This window comes from Puma concolor, chromosome B4 (assembly GCF_028749965.1).
Source record: "Puma concolor isolate L17-30 chromosome B4, mPumCon1.1.hap2, whole genome shotgun sequence".
Taxonomy (NCBI): Eukaryota; Metazoa; Chordata; class Mammalia; order Carnivora; family Felidae; genus Puma; species Puma concolor.
This window is the reverse complement of record NC_141673.1, coordinates 18,407,171-18,430,896: the sequence shown is the minus strand read 5'-3', so window position 1 is coordinate 18,430,896 and position 23,726 is coordinate 18,407,171. Positions and strand designations below refer to the sequence as shown.

Below are 23,726 nucleotides of genomic sequence, written 5' to 3'. Positions count from 1 at the left end.
TGCACTCACTCTTCTTTCGCAGCTGTGTTTGCAAAGCAGGATACGAAGGGGACGGAAGCCTCTGTTCAGAGACGGACCCTTGCGCAGGATTCACCCTGGGGGGCTGCAGCCACAATGTGAGTGTTGGTCTTCATTTCCAAGCGGCCTGGTGTTTTAGGAAATCCTGACGGAATGCCTTACCAAAAAGAGTGGTGTCTGATGGCTTTTCGTGTTAGCAGATTTGCTGGATTCCTGAAGCTTTGAAGATGGTGCTGGTGATTTCTGTGAGCTTCCATTCCTAAATCCACATGTGCAAGGGATGTCCCAGGACCACAGGAGCGCGGGTCTTTGGGCTCTTAAAAGCACAGCCTGAGGATCAGATATTGGAGATTATTAGTACTAAACAACTGATTCAAATATTACAGCTTACAAGAGACGAGTGCACCTGATCTCATTTGCTCTTCCCTCCCCGCCAGCCCAACGGGGCAGATGTTCTTATCCCCATTATACTGATGAAGAAACTGAGGTTTGGGGACAATAATAGAAACTAAATTCTATTATTGGATATAGCCCAGAGGTATAGCCCAAGCCCACCGCTGCCTTCAGAACACCTTTTGATTACCACCACCAGGCCGGAGTCACCTCCATTCCTTATCCACAGTTTAGAACCTCTCTGGCCCACCCACCAAGTATTCATGGCCCACCCACAGCCACAGTGACTTGAGGTGGATCAGATCGCGTTTCTCCCATGCTGAAACCCCTTCAGTAACTTCTCTTGGCTCTGAGGGTGAAATTCAATGTTAATGCCTTGCCCCACCCCCACCAGATGCCCCTTGGGCTAGTCCCGCCCACTCAACAACATACCTAGCACCTTTCTCCTCTCCGTGCTGCCTTTCAGCCTCCTAAGGTGGTCATCCCGACAGGTCTGGACTTGGTACCATGGTTAGGAGCTTGGTCTTCAGCATTATAGAGACCTGGGTTTGTGAAGTTTTGTAGCTGTGTGACCAGAGGCAAGTTACTTACCTCCTCTAAGCCTACTTTCCTTACCTGTAACACAGAGACAATAACGGTACCTTCCTCAAGATGATGGCTTATACCAGCCAAACACTAACAACAGTCCTGGCTCAATAAATGACAGCGATGTTCATGGTGATGGTCATTGGCTGGCCAACAACAAGCAATTCTGTTCCTTAAATCATCTCACCTTTTCTGTGGATCTCAGTGCAAATGTGCATATAGGATACAGTGCATACAGAAATAATTGTTTCTATTGCACTCCATGCAAACATGCATTTCTAGAATGTACCTCCTTTTTTGGCTTTTGGGATCATGTGGCTCTGAGGTTTCAGAGATTTTGCTTCTTTTCCTCCTGCAGGCAGAATGCATCAAAACCGGCCCGGGGACCCACACATGCGTGTGCCAGCAGGGATGGACCGGCGACGGCAGAGACTGCTCGGAGATCAACAACTGCCTGTTGCCCGGCACCAGTGGCTGCCACGTCAATGCAACCTGTTTGTATGTGGGCCCCGGGCAGGTAGGTGCCACGTACTAGAGAGCCTAGAGGAACAGGACTCCTGCAGTGACTTCTCCCCGCTAGACACAGAAGCACTTTGGCTGGAACTTACTGCAGCTTTCTAATCCTTTGTAGTAGGGGAGAATGGGTTAATGGTCACAACAAACCTATGACGTGGGTACTTTTTTTTTTTTTTTAAGATTCTGTACAAGTGAGATCATATGGTATTTGTCTTTCTCTGTCTGATTTACTTCACTTAGCACAATGCCCTTGAGGTCCATCTATGTTGCTGTAAATGGCAAGATCTCATTCTTTTTTATGGCTGAGTAATATTTATATATAGATATAGATATAGATATAGATATAGATATAGATCTCACATCTTCTTTTTCCATTTATCAATGGATATTTGAGTTGCTTCCATATCTTGGCTTTTATAAATAATGCTGCCATGAACATGAGACTGCAGATATCTTTTCAAATTTGGATAAATATTCAGAAATGAAATTGCTTGAAGGTATAGTAGCTCTAGTGTTCGTATTTTGAGGAACCACCATACTGTTTTCCATAGTGGCTGCACCAGTTTACATTCCCACCAAGAGTGCATGGGTTCCCCTTTCTCCACATCCTCGCCAACACTTGTTATCTCTTGTCTCTTTGGTGATAGGCCTTCTAACGGGTGTGAGGTGACATCTCATTGTGGTTTTGATTTGCATTTCCCTGATGACTAGTGATATTGGGCATCTTTTCGTGTGCCTGTTGGCCATCTGAGTATCTTCTTTGGAAAAATGTCTATCCAGCTCTTCTGCCCATTTTTAAATAGAATTGTTTACTGTTTTGTTACTGCATTGTATGAGTTCTTGGTATATTTTGGATATTAACCACTTATTAGATACATAATTTGCAAATACCTTTTCCCATTTAGTAGATTGTGATTTCATTTTATTGATGGGCTCCTTTGCTATGCAGAAGCTTTTTAGTTTGATGTAGTCCCACTTGCATATTTTTGCTTTTGTTGTAACATAGGTACCGGCGTTATTCCATCTTACAAAAGAGGAAATTGAGGCACAGAGATGCTAAATAATTTGCTCACATGACATAGAAAATAAATCATGGTGCGAGATTCACACCCAGACTCCAGAGCCCCACTCCTAGTCACCACCTGACCATACAAGTTTCAGTAGAACTCTACAATCCGTCAATCACTCTCACTTAACCTCATGTAAGGGAAACTGAAGCAGAGAAAGCTACTGCTTAGGACCAGTCAGCTCTGGAGAGGTGATGACTGTACTGTGATTATAGCCATGGAAAGTCCTATTCCTTGGAAGAGCTCGCCGCTGTCTTACATCTCACCAAGCATTTGGCAATATATTGCATTCATTTTGACTCACCTGAATTGCCAGATTGCATCTGAGAAAGAAAAAAAAAATGTCTTGGTATCTTTATCAGTTTGCTAAGGATGCCGTGACAAAGTATCTCTAGGTGGTGGCATAGAACAACAAAAAGGTACTGTCTCACAGTTCTGGAGACTAGAGGTCCAAGGTCAAGCTGTGGGCAGGCAGGTTTGGTTCCTTCAAAGGTCTGTGAAGAAGAACCTGTTCTGTGCGTCTCTCCTAGCTCTGGCTAGTTTGCTGGCCATCTTTGCATTCCTTGGCTTATATGTGCATCATCCTGACCTCTGCCTTCGTCTTCACATGCGTTCTCCCTGTGTGCCTGTCTGTGTCCAAATCCCACCTTTTTATGAGGACACCAGTCTAATTGGATTAGGACCTACCCACATCCAGTGTGACCTCATCTTAACTAACTGTATAATAACAATCCTATTTCCAAGTAAGGTTACATTCTGGGGTACTGGGGTCAAGATTTTGACGTATGAATTGGGGATGGTGAGGAATACCCAGCTCCACCCATATTAGTATCTATCCCCTCTCTACTCTTTCTTTCTGTGGACAAATTTTAAAGGCATCCTGATGTGGGAAATGGAGGAAGAGAAAGGTCTTTTTATACTGCCATGTAAGAAATAAAATAGACCATATTTAGGATGCCCACAGTAGTTACTAGTTGGCTTGAAAACAGATATTCCAAGTAGGCACAAATCCAATTACCATGAATATTTATTTTAAAAGACAAACCATGGGGCATCTGGGTAACTCAGTCAGTTAAGCGTCCAACTCTTGATCTCAGCTCAGGTCATGATCTCACAGTTTGCGAGTTTGAGCTCCGCGTCCAGCTCTCTGCTGTCAGCACAGAGCCTGCTTCCGATCCTCTGTACCCCTCCCTTTTCTGCCCCTTCCCCATTGGTTCTCTCTCTTTCTCTCTCTCTCAAAATAAATTTTTAAAACTTTAAAATAAATAAACAAATAAAAAGACAAACCATATTTGGCTTAATATGTCAGGGTAGGGGTGCGAGAAGGTGCTACCCCAATACTAAGTGGAGGAGATTAAACACCCACGTTTACAAAGTCTTGCCCTATCACGTAAAGACGTATTTAGGCGCTACTGTCCACATATACTTGCATCTAAGTTACACATATTTACCTTATAGTGCACACATAGCAAATAATAGTTATATTGTTAAAGATAAGAATTCATAAGTAGAAATTCTATTCATTTCTTCCCACAACTTAATGGGCTGTCTTATATCACGTATGGCCCTTCTGGGATGATGAATTTAAAAAGGAAGTAGCAAGAAACAATCAGACTGGGAAATGTAACGTAGAATGTGCAGACCAGCCGCTCTGGAATTGGAAGTGTAACAAATGAAAGACATTCATTCTGTTTTCTCAGAGGGCCAAGCAGCTACGATTTCCGTGGTTCAGTTTTCAGGCCACATGATGGCAAGGCATGAAAGGCAGTTGTTTTCACATCTCCCCTTTGTTCTTGGAATTACAGAATGAGTGTGAATGCAAGGAAGGATTTCGAGGCAATGGGATTGATTGCGAAGAAATCACTTCGTGCTTGGAACAAACTGGGAAATGTCATCCACTGGTGAGTTACTTCATTTTCTTTAGCCTTACCTTAACAAGAAAAAAAGCTGGGGCTCCTGGATGGTTCAGTCGGTTAAGCATCTGACTTTGGCTCAGGTCATGATCTCGCAGTTCGTGGGCTTGAGCCCATGTCGGGCTCTGCGCTAACAGCTCGGTGCCTGGAGCCTGCTTCGGATTCTGTGTCTCCCTCTCTCTCTGCCCTTCCCCTGCTCACGCTCTGTTCCTCTCTCTCTCTCTCTCTCTCAAAAATAAATAAATTTTTTTTTTAAGTTTAAAAAGAAAATAAGTTACCTGAGAAAGAAAGAAAGCTAGATTACTTCTTATTTGGACCTACTAATGAACAAAATCTTTTCTCCCCCTGAAGAGAGTCCCCAAGCAAAATGAGAGTAGTTCTTACAAATTTCGCCCCAACCCAAGTGTTGGAAGACCAACATGTAACACAGGGTCCCCAGTGAAATCAGAATTTGAAATAAATAAAAATTCTGCAGCACAAGTATGTTCCAAAGATTGTGTAGGACAAATTTATACCAAAAATTATTCATACCCTCTCCAAAGTTCATCTTCAGCTTGGTAATTTTTTATCTGCTAAATCCAGCGATTCTGAACCAACAAGATAACTGGACTCCCATTTCGAATGTCATAACAGAGTTTACCACAAATTATTGGTGACGATGCCCATTCAAGGGTAGAGTGTGTCTTGTGTCTAAATTATGGAAGAACAGGCTTGCAGAAGAGCATCATTATGCACCTGACATCGGAACCAATGAAGATTGCACCTTGGTCACAGTGCTTTTGAAGGCCAGGAGCAGAATCCACACAAATCAACTTACGCAAAAGAGGAATTTGCAGGGAGTACCCTAGGGTAGCACCATGGCAGGAAATACAAGCAGACTTCCCAAGGACCCAGAATCAAAACCTGAAGACAGCAAGGTCAAAGCAGCCTCTTCCTCTAATCCTCTGAGACTGTGTGATCTCTCACGTTGCTTTTCTCTGTGCATCTGTTTTCTCTTTGTTTCTTTCTCTCTCTCTCTCTCTCTCTCTCCCTCTCTCCCAACTTTTAATGTTTCTCTTTGCATCTTGGGGGTACACAGCTCCCTTTTCTTAGATCAACATCACCCTCCACTCCCAAAGAAGAAAGGATCTGACCAACCCAGAGGAGTCCACGTGTCCACATATGAGCCAGTCAATGATGGCCAGGGAGGGTGGCGACATATTGGGAACATGGTTGCCAGGGTAGGGGCAGAGTAGTTGTTAAAGAAGAAAGATGGGAGAGATGCCCCCACAGTATCTATTTCTCAAGAATCATGTGAGCCCTTCATAAATCTGAAGGAGATCCAACATTCTTGCTACCTTTAAGCCCAACCAAGTCCTGACAATCCAAACATGGGAAGTTATTGCTACTTTCACTTCCTTCCAAAGCCTGGAGGAAGAAACATAGAGATTCCAGATAAAATCAGTACAGGACAGCCGGCGAAGTTTGAATTTCAGTGAATCCTTCTTCAGCACCAGTGTGCCCCAAACATTACACGGGACATACTTACACTAAAACGTATTTGTTGATCTGAAATTCAAATTCACGTGGTGTCCTGTGCTTTCATAGGCTCAATCTGAGCGGGATGAAAGGACAGAATGTAATTGTGATTAACGTTTATTGCCTCTGGGCACATTTGCATGTGATAACTGTTGTTGCCATTTTCATGGTGTTTGACAGTTTTAAAATGCTGTCCCCTATATGGATGCATGTGACATTCATAGCCCAGCAGCGAGGCACCAATCGTGTAGACAGGAACCTTTCATTGCTACAGGGCAGGGTCTGTGGGTCACTCCCAACATCTTCCAACCCCAGAGCTGCACGTTCCCACCTTAGATGGAGCCAGAGGGCTCACGGATGTAACTCGAGGCAAATCTTTTGTGAGGAATGCCAATTCTTTCTTTTCTCTTCCTTTTGTCAGGCAACCTGTCAGTTTACGTCTTCTGGCGTCTGGAGCTGTGTTTGCCAAGAGGGCTATGACGGAGATGGCCTTCTGTGCTATGGAAATGCAGCCGTGGTAAGTGAGCAAGACAAGCTCTTGTGCAGAATAATAAAGACAAAAGTCTTTTAGAAACTAAACAAAACTCTTCGCTAGGATGCCTTTACAGTGCTCTGCCAATCATTTGCTCCAGGAAATTCCCTACGAAGCAAGCTGCTTCGTGCAGATGTCACATGTGTTCTGTGGGTCACAAGCCTAAAGGCTGCTGAGGGCTCGCTTTTGTTTGGTACCTTCTATGCACCAAGCAGGGGGACTTCCTTTCTTGGTGTCCTACCTCTTCCCGTTCGCAAACTTCCCTAATGAGCAGCTAACCGACCCTGCTAGCTCTCTAGAAGACAATCTAAGCTAACCTGCCCGCGGGCCTCAGCGGCAGAGTGGGGGATCCAGCCCGAGGCTGTGTAAGCGCAGGGCTCAGGCACTTAGCCACCAGGGCCGAGTACTCAGAGAGAGGGCCGTGCACATCACACCGAATTGTCCTCGCTCAGACGTGGTCTGTCTCCCCAACCTCAGGACTGTGAACGCTTGAGGGCAGATCTTTGTCTTGTCTCCTACTTCGCTCCCAGTGTTTACAAATGTTTACAAATGTTGTTGAATGAGAAATAAATCGATAAATGTTCTCACTTCATTTTGTTCAACTTGCTGCACTTTGCTTCCTGCCCCTCCTCTCTGCTGAAACCACCCGGCCCATAGTCCTCAGGGCTGCGCCCCCTTCCCACCCAAGCCTTGCCCCAGCCTGCGTTCCCCTGGGCTGATGGCCCATCTGGCCCTCGGTCTTCCTGCCTCTTCAGGGTCCTGCCCACCCTTCACTTTACGCTCTTCCTTCTACTCACCCTGTCGGGCCAGGAGCTCCTGACACCCAGATCATGGAGGGGTGACCCAACATTTTCTCACTGCCCATGAGCCTCGCGTCCTAAAACCTAAGCCCCAACACTCTGCTTTCACAATGCCCTCTCCTCAACAGAAAGCAAGATGAGGTCCAAACCCTCAGCCCGGCGCTCCGGGCATCTCTACGCGGGCTCCACTCACTTAGCCCAGCCATCCGGTTACCTGTTCCACTCGCCTCTCCCACAGACCCTGGCCTCCTCTCCCCGTCTTCCTGCCATCAACTCACGTCCCACCTGCACCCCCTCTCCCTTGGAGCAGCCCCCTCAGGAGATCACTCATGCATCTCAACTCTTGCCCTTGTCAGTTTACTAATTCGCTATCTGATAGGTATTTACTAACTCATTTAATAACCTCAGCTACTTTCAAAAAGGAGTGGAGACAATGCTAAGATTTATTGCCTCTGTGCATATTTGCATATGATAACCATTGTGGCCATTTTCATGGTGTTTAATAGTTTTAAAATGCTGTCCCCTACACGGATGCATGTGGCATTCATCACCCCAGCAGCAAGGCATCATCATATTCATTTTTCAGACGAGACACCTGAGTTCTCAGAGAGGTTAAGTGACTTGCCCAAGATCGCACTGGTAGTAAAGGGCAGACTCAGGAAATGAACCTGGTCGTTTTAAACTCAAGGGCCAGAGTTTCCCCTACCACACCTGCACATGTCACTGATCTAATGGCACTGCCTTCAAAGTCTTAACTTCCCCCAAACAAGTAAAAGTTGTGTGAGGGCAGAAGTCATCTTTTCCTTTTTGTGTCTTTTACCCTCCCTTCACTCCAACCTGGTGCCCACCACAGCGGCTCAGTATACATGTTCATTAACACATTCCACGGTAGAGAAATGCAAAGTAGGAGTGGCTAAGACAGAGCATGGCCCGCATCACAGCTTCTATTCTAAGCACTTTAAAACCTTAAGTCCTCCAAATTTCACATCAACCTATCAGTTGGAGCTTTTATTATCCCCATCTTATAGACAAGAAAATTGAGGCCCAAAGAGACTAAGTAACTTGCCTAAGCAATTAGGAAATGACCAAACCAGAGTGAAAAACCGGGGCGGTTGGGCCCTGCCTCCCAAGCCACTACTCAAGGTTGGCTCTGAAAGAGGGCTGCCATTGAGCCCTGTGGCCATCCATGAGGTTGGGTGCCATGTTCTGAACAACTCAATTCCAATTTGGAAGAACTTCAGGTGGTTGTCTGTCTGAAGTTTCTGGAATTCCTTCTTTGCCTCAAATATAGAGGATAATGGAGCCACTAAGCGTGAAAGAAATGCGCAGCTCTGGCAACGTGGAAATTCAACCAGCTGGGGCTCCCATTCATGCTGGAAACACAAATGAGCCCAGCCATAGGAAGGCTAAGTGCGTGCTACTCAGACACGCACTGTGGTTATGCTTCTCATTCATTGTTCCTTTTCTCGTGTTCTCTCTCATCTCTCCCTCCCTCGCTTGCACAACATGAATAAGGAGTTGTCATTTCTCTCTGCGGCAGCTATATTTAACCAGTGGATAAATGTGAGTACCTTTGTTGGAATGTAGGAAATGTACATAATTTTAGAAATTTGGAATGCATGGAACAGAAAACCGAAAGGAGGGGAGCTGGTAGGAAGGAGGGAAGGCAATCGTCCAGAGCGGTGGCTCTCCACGCTGACTGCACTTTAGGATCACTTTGAATAGCCATGCCGAGGCTCCCACCTGCACACCCTCTGATTCGATTGGCCAGAGGTTTACCCTGGACATCATGCATTGTAAGAGCTTCCCGGGTGATTCTAGCACGCAACCAGGGCTAAAAACTTCTGGTCTAGGTTAAGCCGGAGGGGTCAACTTTTCAACCAATTCAAATGTATACATATAGCTTCTCGCATCAAGAGGTCTTTGTGAAAAGTCAGCATATCATTATTGCAATTCACCGAGTTGGATTTGGTATTCATAGTTACAATCTGGGGTGATCCATGTGCACTTAGCTGTCAGACCAACATGCCTAGAGGAGCTTTTTCTTCTCCCCTGGAAAGTTCTATAATGCAGAATCCAATCCCCGCTGTACCAGTTGTCTGAATCTCTCTCATCTTTGCATGGATGGACCAAGGTCCCTTCACAACCAGTGTTTTATTCCCTTTGAGAAGACACGTGCCAAGATGGGTAATCCACTCTGGGATGGCCCCTTACTGTGTAGGGCCTCTCTGCCCCCACCACATGGAAGGGCAGGGACTGAGAATCCTATTGTACAATGATGATTTCCATGTAGACTAACCCCACATGCGTAAGCTTGCCCAGTGGTGAAGTGGACCCAGCTCATCAGAATACACAAGAACACATCCTCCCCAACCCTACTTTCAATACTTGAAATCAGTCATGGCGGGAGGGTACACACCACAGAAATCAGGGAACACTACAAATGAAGGCTTTTTGTTTGTTTTTCCTGGGAGCAGCTGTTAAACCTAAGCGCACCACTTCTACCTAGAACTGGCTCTAGGGAAGAACGAAAAGTAGGTTAAGTTTGATTTCAGGCCTCCAGTGTGTCCCCCATGCTGAAGTGCTTCCCATAACCTTCCCACCATCCTTATTCCAAGGGCATTCCAAGGGCATCCAAGGGTTCCCAAGGTTCTCCGCACATACATGTGCACACACACCCACACACACATGATCAGCAAGATGGTGCTCTGATTCTTTGTTTAGACTAAAGGGTAAATGACTGATCATGACTCAAAGTCTGACTGGAGGATCAGGAAAATGTGCCTTTTGACAAAACTCACAATTTAAATCAGAAGAATGCGTCTCATAAGAGCATAGGGGGCACCAGCCAGTGGGTGGGATGGATTTGGGAAAGGGGTCCCTAAGACCTTTCCAGTATCCCTGAAATTACTTCGCATGGGAAGTTTTCATCTCTGCCAAGCATTCAGCCAGCCCTGTCTGTCCTCTAATGTGAATCAGGCCTACTTTCCTTCCCTCCTATGATTCAGAATGCTTCTCTACAAGCCATGCTGTCAGCCGCCTCAAACCTCACTGTCCTCGTGCCCTCCCCGCAAGCTATTGAGAACATGGACCAAGATGAAAAAGCCTTTTGGTTGTCCAAGAGCAATATTCCAGCCCTAATAAAGTAGGTATTATATATTTAATTCTTCACGATATCTTATTAGCATCAGTATGACGGAAGTTCAGTGGAGGGAGGTCACGTGGTCCTTGAGATCCGTGAAACTCAAATGTTCCAGAACTCTCCTACCCCAGAATGATAACAGTTAACGTTATTGACAGCCAACTCTGTGCTAACTGCCTTAGGTGTAACTCAGTTCATCCTCCCAGCAACCCTATGAGATGGGCATTAAAATTAGACCTATTTTAGAGATGTGCAAACTGAGGCAAGGGTGATTAAGTAACTAACCCAAGGTTTCATGGCTGATAATTGCAGGGGAAGAGGTTCTGACTCCAGAACCTATTTTCTTAACTACTCAATGATACTGCCTCATGCATGGATCCTTCACTGTAGCCATTACGGACTGTCGTTTCAGATACCATGTGCTACTAGGCACATACAGAGTGGCAGATCTGTGGGCTCTGTCACCTTCTGACATGCTGGCAACGTCTTTGCAGGGCAACTTCCTTCACCTGGCAAAGGCAGATGGGGTAAGAGAATGTTGTAATTTGTCTGTTTAGTGGAGATGTGTCATCTGTGTTCATGCTGCCCTCTTAACAATTTCTGTGTTGTGGAAATGTCCAAACATGAGCAAACATGGATCAAGAATAGAACTTCCATGTAGGCATCACCTAGCTTCAACAACTGCCAACATATATTCATACACACACACACACACACACACACACACACACACACACACACACAGGTGTGCACACACACATTACTCTGTAGTAGTGATCCTATAAAATGTGCACCCCCCCCCCACCCACTGGTTGGTCATGTGGCTCCTTCCAACAGACCACAAACTGATCCACAAAGGCAAATCTTTCCATTGTCTTGGGTAAATGTTATGCAATTTCACAACTTTGGTTATTCGTATATGGTTAACTAAAAGCTGATTACTGGTAACCTACTAGAGACGTTAGAGATTGCTAAAATTGTATTTTACGTCGGGGTGGATCAACAAATATCTGTTGAGTACCTTCTACGTGGAGTTAGGGCAGTGCCAGAGCCCCATAGAGCTTGCCCTCTGGCCCTTACTGCCGTGTGTCAGGACTTAGATTCCGTCTTCATCAGGAAGTCTGGCTGCCCTGCTGCATAGGGCAGTGTTTTATAGCTCTTTATGTGAACTGCACAAGATGAAAATGATGATTCTGCTAGAAAGTGGGAACTGCCACATCAGTGGACCCTGGGCCACAGTCAAAAATGTCTTAGAATTACTGCTCTGAAACATTTTTACCTTCCTACTCATTGGCGTGAGCACTGTGAAAAGGGTCTATGCCTAGACTCACCAGAATGTATGTACTTCATCAGATCAGTCTTTTTAGAAAGCCAAAAAGAGTTGCATACAGCCCATGGATTCTTTACATATTATAATAATTCCAGTGCATTACATACATATATCAATGTGTTGTTTTCCATAAGTGTTTAATTTTTTTTATGTTTATTTATTTTTGAGAGAGAGAGAGACAGAGCACGAGCGGGGAGGGGTAGAGAGAGAGGGAGACACAGAATCTGAAGCAGGTTCCAGGTTCCAAGCTGTCAGCACAGAGCCTGATGTGGGGCTCAACTCCATGAACCACGAGATCATGACCCAAGCCCAAGTCAGACATTTAACCACCTGAGCCACCCAGGCATCCCTTCCTTCAGTGTTTTCGCTGATTCTCTTAGCAAGCATTTATTGAACACCCATCCTGGGCAGGCTAATCGCAGGTTCTATACATTCTGAGACAAATCAATTGGAACCATTGACCTGGAGGAACTAACCACCAGAGACACATTTTTAATGAGTTCCTATGTCTGATATAAATGTCTCCCTTTAACCAAAAGAGATGTGCAAGGTGGCCAGGAATGCTTATTTCAGGGATTCTGCTGATGTAACTTGGGAGCTGCTCAGGGTGAGACGAGTCCCCTTCTGCACCTAGGGTCCCAGAAGGGATTTTAAATAAAGGGTAATGGTGAGGAGAAGAAGAAAGGAAAGTAGAGAGAATGGAGTCCCAGTTGTGTCATGGTTAGTTGGTGACTGGGTTGGTGGGTAGGTGGGGTAATCAATGCTCTTGAAAAGTAGCTGGATGCTGATCAGGAAAGTCGGTTACTGTCCCCATTAGTTTGTTTGCTAAGGCGGCTTTCACCACGCGCCACAAAGCGAGTGGCTCAAACAACAAAGAATTTTGTCTCAAGGTTCTGGAGGCCAGAAGTCCAAGATCGAGGTGTGAGCAAGATTTGTTCCCAAGGGCTGTGGAAGGAGCTCTTCCAGCCTCTCTCCTTGGCTTGGACATGGCCTTCTTCATGCTCACACAGTGTTCTCCCTGTACAGCTATGTCCAAATTTCCTCTTCTTATAAGAACACCAGCCATATTGAACTAAGACCTACCATAATGATCTCATTTTAATGTGATTACCTCTATAAAGACCCTATTTCCAAATAGGTCCCATTCTGAGGTACTAGGGGTTAGGACTCCAACGTATGAATATTGAGACACAATTCAACCCACACAACACTGTCTACACTGCTTTTCAAACTGCAGGATCACTTTGGTGAGCCTCAACCAGCACTCTCTGAATGAAATAGAAAAGACAAGAATTGGTATTCTGGGACCTCCCAAATAGTAGAGGAAAGTATCACTTCATTTTGATTGTGTGCATGCGTGTGTGTGTGTGTGTGTGTGTGTGTGTGTGTGTGTGTGTGTGATGTCTAGTGTGTCACAATTAAGGACATTTCTAGCTTTGGGTCATAATCCAAAGTGTGAGAGTTGCTACTGCTCAAGAAGTGTAAAACCCAGAAACACTTTCAGTCCGTGGATGTACGACTCTAAGGACACTCACCTTCCCATGGTGGCTTGCATTTACAGAATATCACAATCGAAGGAGCATCTGTCATTGACAGCGACAATGCAGCCACAAATGGCGTGATACACATCATCAACAAGGTACAGACTTGCAATGTTTCACACATCCTGTTCTGTGTCTTTTGCAGGGACAGCCGACCCTTAATGTAAAAGTAACCTGTGTTGTGCTCCATGACTTTAGTGTTAAAACTGTTTAGAGGCTCTGTTCATTCGGTCAGACTCAGCCTATTTATTCAGGCTATATTCTGCCATGGGCCCTACATCAAGGATGGTCACCTAGATTATATTTCTTACTTATGAGGATATCTTAATCAAGAACTGGAGGAGAAGCAAGGGGTTATGTATAATTTTCCTCTCCCCTTTCTGCATTGTTGCACCCTAAAAAGATGGGGGGAAGGAAGGCCCTAGAAAAAACTGGAAAAGGGTAGAGAAGGTATTTTGAAATTTTCATTTTCTTCTAAGACACAATTCAACGGTACTCAAAGGTATGTGATAAAAAAAAAACATAGTGGGAAATGGGAGTTTAAGCTATCCTGTAATTTTCAGTTACTATATTAGGATTTTCATTGAAAATTAAGGTGAGAAGTGAGGGTACATTGGGAACTTTTGAAAGGTGGGAGATTGGAAAAGACAATTAACTAATAGCATTTTAACTAAAATTATCCTCACTTGGCACTTATATACTCACTTTTGATTTTAATTTACAGAAAAGTTCAACTATTTCTATTCAGAAAAGAGAGGCAATTTTAAGACTCCTAGATGCGTTATTTTGTAAAAACCTTGCAATTTCTTTGTATTACTGACAGGCATTAAGAAAAACATTTTTGAGCAACTGATTCATCACTTGCACAGAAATATGTTGGGTTTACGACTTTTTTTTTTAATGTCTATTTACTTAGAGTGGGGGAGGGAGGGAGGGGGGGAGGGAGGGAGAGCGAGAGAGAGAGAGAGAGAGAGAGAATCCCAAGCAGGCTCCTCACTGTCAGCGCAGAGCCTGACGCAGGGCTTGAACACATGAACCGTAAGATCACGACCGGAGCCAAAATCAGGAATCAGACGCTTAACCGACTGAGCCACACAGGCGCCCTGGGCTTATGAAGAACATTACTTAGCAAGGGTATTTTTCTTCTCCAATCCTGGCTTTCCAAAGGACTAAAAACCTTTTTGGAAAACATAAAATTACCCCATCTCATTTACACACCTTGTTAGTACAGCGATACCTCAGTCTGTCTCCTGAACTGAGTATTATCATGGGGCCAGTTCAGGTCTCACCTCCTCTTTCAAGCCTTCCTTCATCCCTGCGGCCCATATCATCAAGGATGACGTGTACTATCTGGGTACCAGCCCGTAGCTAGCTATGTGACCTTGGGCAAGCCACAAAACCAATCTGAGCCTCATTTTTCTCCTCTGGTAAGAATTAAATAACACCCTCTCTCTCGATGCCTGCTGCCCAGCAGGCCTTCCCTCCACAAATGCTGGTTTTATGCTTTTCTCCTTCCTCTGTCCTCCCATGGGATGAACTGGGTGTATGGTTCATCCGGCACATGATGCCCTCCCACCTGATGGCAGGTCCCGGGGGGTGGGCCGCACCGCTGTGTCCCTCAGCTGCAGTGGCACCCAGCCTCGTCCACGGTGACAGTTAGGGTGGTTGACAGCCCAGCAGGTACAGGGCACCGTACAAAATATCCCGTCACGTTCTCTCATTTAATTTTTACACCGGCCCTAAGAAAATAGACGTGACTGTCCTCACGTCACAAATAGGACAGATAAGGGGCACCCAGGTGGCTCAGTCAGTTAAGCGTCAATTCTTGATTTCAGCTCAGGTCATGATCTCACGGTTCGTGAGTTCGAGCCCCGCGTCGGGCTCGGCACTAACAGTGCGGAGCCTGCTTGGGATTCTCTCTGTCTCCCTCTCTCTCTCCCTGTCCCTCCCTCGCTCGTGCTTGCTCTCTCTCAAAATAAATAAATAAAAAAACACTCTTTTTAAAAACTGAGACAACTAAGGCCCCTCATGGTTAAATAACTGGATTGAGGAAGAAGTTATGTGACCGCAAAAGATTCCTGGACACCTGTCAACTGGCTCAAGGTCTCTGCTTAGCCTCTGGGTTGCGCTGGCCCCCTAAGGACCTCCTATACCCGCCCTTGGACCTTCGTCAGGGCCACCAGGAACACTTGTACAAGTTGTGCCGTGTATAAAGGCACCTGGCTAAAACCCAGCCCACTTCACTCCCCAGGCTGTGCACCCATTTGGTATCACCAAGTGTCAGAGGAAATGGTGCCCTTTTTAAAATGCGCAGAGAGGGGCGCCTGGGTGGCTTGGTCGGTTAAGCGTCCGACTTCGGCTCAGGTTATGATCTCACGGTCCGTGAGTTCGAGCCCCACATCAGGCTCTGTGCTGACAGCTCAGAGCCTGGAGCCTGTTTCAGATTCTGTGTCTCCCTCTCTCTCTGCCCCTCCCCTGTTCATGCTCTGTCTCTCTCTGTCTCAAAAATAAATAAACGTTAAAAAAAAAAATTTTAAATGCACAGAGGCACTCTTCATTGCATATTGTCACGTGACATGAACCTACGTACCAGAGGGCAACAAGCCCTGCTGACACATGCTAACAGAGTTTGGGGGCTTCCTTCCCCAGGTTCTGGTGCCTCGAAGAAGTCTAACTGGCTCCCTACCAAACCTGCTCACGCGGCTGGACCAGATGCCCAACTATTCCATCTTCCGAGGCTACATCATTGTAGGTACCACATTCTCTGCATGACCCACTTGCTCAGGTTACCTGGCAATGAGAATCCCTCATGCGTTCTTGTCTCCCTCCATTGCAGCAATATAATCTGGCGAGTGCGATCGAGGCAGCTGATGCTTATACAGTGTTTGCTCCAAACAACGACGCCATTGAGAATTACATCCGGGAGAAGAAGATTGCGACTCTAGTAGGTATTGGGAAGGATAACCAGGCAAATTATTTTCTGAACATTCAAACTCAACCTCTTTCCATCCATCAGTCATGTACAATGTCACTCTTTCAATCAAAACTTCCTTGTCCATGTGCAGACACTTAACGTAAACCCGCACCGAGACTTTCTCCGCTTTCTTGTTTCATTCATACCCATGGAAGCACACACTGGGGCCCTTGGACACGAGGACGCAGGTGTCCCAGGAGCCTGGAAGGATCCTCATAGTCACCCTCCTTCCCGGCCCTGCCTCTATGGCCCCGGGCCACTGAGATGTCTGCGGCAAGGACAGAGAGAAAGTGGGTGGTCTCTGTCTTCATCGTCTTCTCCCACCTCTGTCCTTCCTGGTTTCTAACATCTGGGGCTACACAGCCCAAATTTGTCAAAGGATTTTGTCAAAGAATGCAGAGCTCCAATATGACACTGTCTGCCTCAAAACCCTTGAATGCGTCCCCATCTCAGTTCAGACTACCTCCCCAGATATCTAAGGCCTCTGTTAACTGGCCACCATTCATCCTCTATTCGGTGGTGGCTCCGGAATTTTCACATAGGGGCCGGGGGTTGCCGTGCCCCCAGCCCCCTGCCCCATGATGAGAGGACATGTTTGAAGGTGTATTTGCACAGCAAGCACACAGCTTTCTTTCCCTTACATCTTCAAATAGGGTGACTGAGCCCCAGATACTAACGAAATGCAGACTTACCTGTGAAGCCCCTTAGTGTCATCCTTGGGCCCACCCATTCTCTGCAGAAACCACGTGGTCTAAACGGAGGGACGGTCTCAGAGACCCTAAACAAGCCAAGATGTGTTTGGTGCCTTTGTTCATATCTACCCACACATGCAGACACACATGTGCACACACACGTGTGTGCATACACACACACACACACACACACACACACACACACACACACACACACATACACACACTGCCCTTTTGCCTTCACTACCTCCTGAATCTCCCTACCTATTCTTCAAGTCCACTCTGACTGCCTCAGGGAAGCTGGCCCTGGCCACCAGAGCCTTCAGAAAATCTCCCCTGCCTCTGAATTCAGACCATTTGCACACCCCTGCAGTACTATCTGGGTGAATTGACCTTTCAAGTGAGCGAACCTTAACTCTCCAAGTAGATTATAAACTCCATGAAGTCAGGGACACTGTCCTAGATTTTTGTGACTTGCATATTGAAAAAACAGGACACCTGGGATGGGATCAGGATCCTGGGATCTCCTCTGCCCTGCCCCAGTCCCTTTGAATGTGTCCAGTGGAAAATATTCTTTTCCTCCCCTGGGATGAAACTTCAGGCAATCCCACAACTTTTCCATTTTTCCCAAAAGTCCTATGACCATGTGAAGTCACAAACACAGTCTCAATTAAGTTAAAAAAAATTCCAGTAATAATCAACATGTCAAACTGGATTTCAAATCACATCTCTCACTGTGCCCTGCTGGGGCTTTGTCTAGGTGAGAAACTGGAGGAGGGGGCTTGTTCTTGAATCAACCAGGGTCCATCAGGAGACAGAAGCCATACCGAAGAGAGTTTAATATCATGAATTGTTGATCGGGTACAAAGCTGTGTAAACATAACTGAAAGGTTAAAAGGAGGGAGAGAGAAGCCACAGAGGTAGCAGTAGCAGGAAGCATCTAGACCCAAAAGGCTGGAAGAGCAAAGGGAAGAGGTTAGAATTACTAAAATTTAGAGAAATGCAGAGGAAGAGCCTCTCGGAGCTGTAACTCCAACCTCTGAGGAGGGGGCAATGTTCACCTGGCGTCTCTGACCCTGGAGGAGGGTCCCTGGGGGTCCAGGACCCAGACTCCAGCAGAGGGTGTTGCCTGGCAGGGGCTGAGAAGCCCTTCCCTCCAGATCCAGCTGCCCCTCCGGGGTGCAGAGCGGGGCTTGGGTGATGCCCATAGAAACAGGAAGCAAACAGAAGGAGGAAATCCCTTATCCCTCCTTCAGTTCTAATAGGCCTCACAGTCTCCTTCTAGCACTTTCTACTGGCAGAACCTACCAGGAGCCCAGGCAAAGGAAAACTGTGGACTGCGGTCACAGCTGCGGCATCACAAAAGCAGAGTGTGGAGGGTGGGTTCGGGGTTCCCAGGAGGAGAACTGAAAAGTGTAGGAAGGGTCTTACCTAACTGGTACCATCTTGAGATGCCATTGCTGTTTCTGGGCCAGGTCAGGGTTTCAAAGCGTGCTCTCTCTCCCCCTCCCTCTTCCTACCCTCTCCCCACTTTGGTGGGTCCTTCGGAGACCCCACCCATCACCAGTGGTCTCTGACTGCTGTCCCCTGACCTGTGTGCATGCATCCTACTGCTGTAGTTATTTATCTCCTCCTTGGACCCTAAGCATCCAGAACCCGCCTCCGGCTTTTCCCCAGGGGGAGCCTGTCTGCCCCAGTGAGCACCCATCTAAGATAGGACCTAAGGCCCCAGTTCTCTCAGAGAACCACACATCTGGTCCACAGGACACACATCCTCTCTCGTCCCAGGCCAGCGCTGGGAGTGCTGGCCTGTCCACCCTCCTCCCCCCTCCACCCTGCCAGCCAGCTATGGCATGAGATTGCTCAGCTCTGAGTATAACCTGGTCCCACAGGTCACCCTATCTGCAGGGCACACAGATCATGTTCTTCAAAACATCCCATTGAATCTCCTCTTGTAGCCCCTGAGGCGAAAGGCAGGCTGGGGTGTGGGGACCCTCTCTTCACAGCACGTCTCTTCAAAGAAATCATCTCAGTCTGGGTTTTAGGGTCACGTCAGGAGTTCCTGACCATCCCACATGGAAGACCGGCCAAGTCCGAGGTATTGCGTCTCAGATTTAGTATTTAACATCTATCGCTTCATGATCTCTTGGCAAAAACTTGCAGTTCGACAAGCTGTTGCTCTTGTGATCCCCACAGTGCCTGGCAAGTGACTGGGACAGGCTGACCTATGGGTTGACTCTCAGTTCTGTGTGTTGCCCAGGAGGAGGACGTGCTCAGGTATCACGTGGTCTTGGAGGAGAAACTCCTGAAGAACAACCTGCACAACGGCATGCACCGGGAGACCATGCTGGGCTTTTCCTACTTCATCGGCTTCTTCCTCCGTGACGACCAGGTGCGATCCTTTACTTATCACCCAGGAAGGAGGGGTGCCTGGGCAGCCCAGTCACTTAAGCGTCCGACTCTTGGTTTCGGCTCAGGTCATGATCTCATGGGTTTCGTGGGTTCGAGCCCTGCCTCGGGCTCTGCCCTGGCAGCATGGAGCCTGCTTGGGATTCTCTCTCTCTCCCTCTCTCTCTGCCCCTCCCCTGCTCCCGCTGTCTCTATCTCTCTCAAAATAAATATATAAACCAAAAAACAAAACCAAAACAACAAGAATGACAGGAATGAGGGTCTTAGCACCAATCCACCATCATCACTTCCATGTTGAAACAAATCTCACCAGTGCTTCCTCCACCTTATCCACAAAGGACAGTTGCCTATGTTCCACCGTAAAGAGAAAACAGACTGTCAAGCTTCAACACACTCCCTGTTACCAGCCTCGGGACAATCAGTGCAGCTTCACTAATCACGGTATTTGAATTCCAGCAGTCACAGGTTCCCTTTGACAGTGATTCCTAACAAACCCAACAGACAGTCCCTGAGCACTCTCTAAGATAACAGTGGACATGGCAGCAAACCCCAACTCCCAGGACATGGCACTGGCTGAGGGGGCCAAGTGACACGTGGGGTCCAGCAGCCAAATGAGTAACGTCATGATTGCTTGATCGCACAGACCACGGTCCTGGGACCGACTGCCCCCACACGGATGCTCAGTATTTACCTCACACAACCCCTAATTATTTCAAAGTCTTCAGGATTCATGAGAAAGAATTGATGAGACTAAACATTTGAAGTATTTCAAGTGTAGGGGCTCCTGAGTGGCTCAGTTGGTTAAATGTCCAACTGTGGCTCAGGTCAAGATCTCACAGTTTGTGAGTTCGAGCCCCGCATTGGGCTCTGTGCTGACAGCTCGGAGCCTGGAACCTGCTTCAGATTCTTTGTCTCCCTCTCTCTCTCTCTCTGCCCCTCCCCTGCTCTCTCTCTCTCTCTCTCTCTGTCTCTTTCTCTCAAAAATAAACATTAAAAAAATTTTTAATTTAAAAAAAATAAAATAAAAATAAAGTGCTTCAAGTGTAATTCTATTTAAATATTTCAAACATCAAGGAAGATCAGTTTATGAAAATTCAGCAAGAAACTCACAGGGTGATTCTAGTATAAATTCTCCTAAGGAAAACTAATAAAAACAAATTATTGTTTAAGATAACCTAGGTGTTCTGTGAAAAGGAAAGTTTAATCACAGACATTTTTGAACAATAACATTATTGGAGCCTTTCAAAAAGTGCAATCCTGGGGCACCTGGGTGGTTCAGTCAGTTAAACATCTGACTTGAGTTCAGGTCTAACAGTTCATGGGTTCGAGCCCTGCATCAGGCTCTGTGCTGACAGCTCAGAGCCTGGAGCCTGCTTGGCATTCTGTGTCTCCCTCTCTCTCTCTGCCACTCCCCTACTTGTACTCTCCCTCTCTCTCTCTCTCCCTCTCAAAAATAAATAAACTTTAAAAAATAAAAATAAAAAAGTGCAATCTTAAAAGCAATGCTCTCAATGGTATTGTCATTGAACCACAAGTTAATTTTTGTGTGCGTTTTGTTTTAACCTGCTTGGGTTAAAAAAAAAAAAAGAGCTTGAGTCTTACAGAATAAGCTAACTCCAAATATTGTCCTCTGACTCCTGTAAATAATCCCACCTATTGTACAATAACTTTGAAGAGATCCTTTTAGATACATTTTCTTATTTTTCCCATTAAGCAAGTTTTGATTGGTAAATAACTTATTTTTTTGTTTTTATCCATATCATTTTTTTAAAGGTTTATTTGTTTTTGAGAGAGAGAGTTTGTGAGAGTATGCAAGTGGAGGAGGGGCAAAGAGAAAGAAGGACAGAGGATCCAAAGTGGGCTCTGTGCGGACAGTAGAAAGCCCAACATGGGATTCGAACCCATGAACGGTGAGATCATGACCTGAGCCGAAGTCGGACGCTTAACCGACTGAGCCACCCAGGCACACCGAACTGTATCATTTCTTATTTCATCACAGAAAGACGAATTTTCTAATGCATTTAGTTGGAGCAGTTTCAACTCTGTCACGATTATTTTCCATTTGCTCGGAAATTCTTTGATCTAGAGAAATCTTACAATAGAGGCTTTATCCTAAAATAAACAAATAGTTCTCTTACAGTCAAGGTTTTGCTTTTATTGATAACTCATTTGCTTTCTCTTAGGACAACGGAGTTGTAGGAAAAATCTCTCTAATCGAGTAAAGTTGCGTTCAAATAAAAATTTTATTTTTTATTTTTTTTTTTAATTTTTTTTTAACGTTTATTTATTTTTGAGACAGGGAGAGACAGAGCATGAACAGGGGAGGGTCAGAGAGAGGGAGACACAGAATCTGAAGCAGGCTCCAGGCTCTGAGCTGTCAGTACAGAGCCCGACGCGGGGCTCGAACTCACGGACCGCGAGATCATGACCTGAGCTGAAGTTGGCCGCTTAACCGACTGAGCCACCCAGGCGCCCCTCAAATAAAAATTTTAATGCAGCCTGTAATTCCTTGAGTACATCTCACCATGAAGATGATTCAGACTTTCTTCATGCAAATCAACAGTATTACAGCATCAGAAGTTCTGCCATTTTGATATTTTTTAAAGTGTTCAGTGTCTCAGAATTCTGGAAGTTTGTGGTGCAACCACCATTCGACACGACCAGTAAAGTTCCCGGCTAGTCTTACAGATCTACACAGACGCTAGAACACCTGTGGAGCTCGGCCGTGATTTACCTCAACACCCAGTGGAAAGTCACCTGACTTCAAATAAACATAAGGGACTTCAACATTCCATGGGAGTTCAAGTTTCAGCACTTGGAAGAATCATTTTAATATTGCTGCTATGGGGAGTCTGAGGATGTTATTAATCATTTTGAAGCCCTTATTGGTTACAAACTTAACTTTTTCTTAGTGCACTGAAGATTTCCCCTTCTCCCAACTCTCTCTCTCTCTCTCTCTCTCTCTCTCTCTCTCTCTCTCTCACACACACACACACACACACAGAGACCAATTTTTTAAAGAACCATTTGTTTCCAGTTTTATTAGTTACATTAATGAACGAATTAGTAAATTCCCTTGTTTTGTATTACTCAATCATTAAGGTATCCTCTCCTTAAAAAAAAATCAAAATAAAGCAAGTTATAGCTCAAAGTTGAATTGGAGTTAGCAGCCTTTCATGAAGAACCTCTGAGCATTCACCACACACTGGGAAATGATACTATCTAGTGGAACTCTTCTCACAAACAAAAACACTAAAAAAATGCTAGTTATTTTTTTTTCTTAAGTTCCTGTCACTTGGCCTTTGTGAGGGTTGCTTGCCAATTAACCATAGAGATGTGCTAATAGGCCAGTGAGTCTCATTCTCCACATCTTCGTTTTGGAAGGCATTCACACCTCCAGGACCACCAGTCCACAGCACAGCTGAGCACGTCCGTGGTGCCATTTTGCCAGTGGAACTAACATAACAATCATGATTCAGAATTCCTCAAATGGTCATAAACCACCTAATGTGAGAGGTGGAGTGAAACCTTAGAGATTCTCTAGAACAGCCTCTTCCTTTTACAAAAGAGGAAGTTGAGATTTAGAAAGGAAAAACCATTGGCCCATCGTCATACAACAAGTTGGTGCCAGGTGCGAGACTGTTACTTAGACTCTCCTCCCTTAGGAGGGCCTTTTCCACTACAGTGTGTTAGCTTCCAGGTGAATACTGGAATATCTCCTAGGTTGTTGTGATATTGTTGCCTCCAATCCCGATCTTCCCTATTTCCCTTGAAATCACTACACTAAAACTCACATTTAACCCTCTTGGTTATAGCTCTACGTAAATGAGGCTCCAATAAACTACACCAATGCAGCCACTGACAAGGGAGTGATCCATGGTTTGGGGAAAGTTCTGGAAATTCAGAAGAATAGATGTGACAACAACGACACTACGATTGTACAAGTAAGTTATATCCAAGGCCAATGATGCAACTGTTGGCTTAGTTTTTTATAAATTTTTTAAGCATAAGTTTCATCTATCAGGGTATCTCAATTCAGTTGAAAAACACTGAGTGAGCATCTCTGATGTACAAAAAAGCAGAATCAGCTTGGCTCTACAAAGGTATATAAGACATGATCCCTACCCCAATGGACTCAAAATCTGGTGCAATAAATTGTACCTTGAGTACCTGGGAACGTGCCTGGGGGGTTGCATTGAGCAGAATTCTCCAGCCATGGTCTCCGTCAAAGGGAAAACAAGCCATGCCTAGCGCAGGCTCAGAGGGGGGCTATGGTCCACCTATGGCAGATATTGG

The 23,726-nt window shown here is 45.7% G+C and overlaps 1 protein-coding gene across 2 annotated transcripts in view; it reads left to right on the top strand.

Annotated features, from left to right (window-relative positions):
• STAB2 (stabilin 2) overlaps nt 1-23,726 on the top strand; it is a 168,317-nt gene that overhangs the window by 82,572 nt on the left and 62,019 nt on the right. The window contains exons 24-35 of one of the 2 annotated variants that reach the window (XM_025926404.2): nt 23-116; nt 1,355-1,513; nt 4,385-4,480; nt 6,432-6,527; nt 8,858-8,905; nt 10,351-10,487; nt 10,897-11,011; nt 13,376-13,453; nt 16,005-16,103; nt 16,192-16,299; nt 19,282-19,413; nt 23,246-23,374. In XM_025926404.2, the coding sequence (XP_025782189.1) occupies nt 23-116; nt 1,355-1,513; nt 4,385-4,480; nt 6,432-6,527; nt 8,858-8,905; nt 10,351-10,487; nt 10,897-11,011; nt 13,376-13,453; nt 16,005-16,103; nt 16,192-16,299; nt 19,282-19,413; nt 23,246-23,374 (1,291 nt within the window). The remainder of the gene's footprint in view (nt 1-22; nt 117-1,354; nt 1,514-4,384; nt 4,481-6,431; nt 6,528-8,857; nt 8,906-10,350; nt 10,488-10,896; nt 11,012-13,375; nt 13,454-16,004; nt 16,104-16,191; nt 16,300-19,281; nt 19,414-23,245; nt 23,375-23,726) is intronic. The other variant, XM_086712504.1, reaches the window with a different exon arrangement.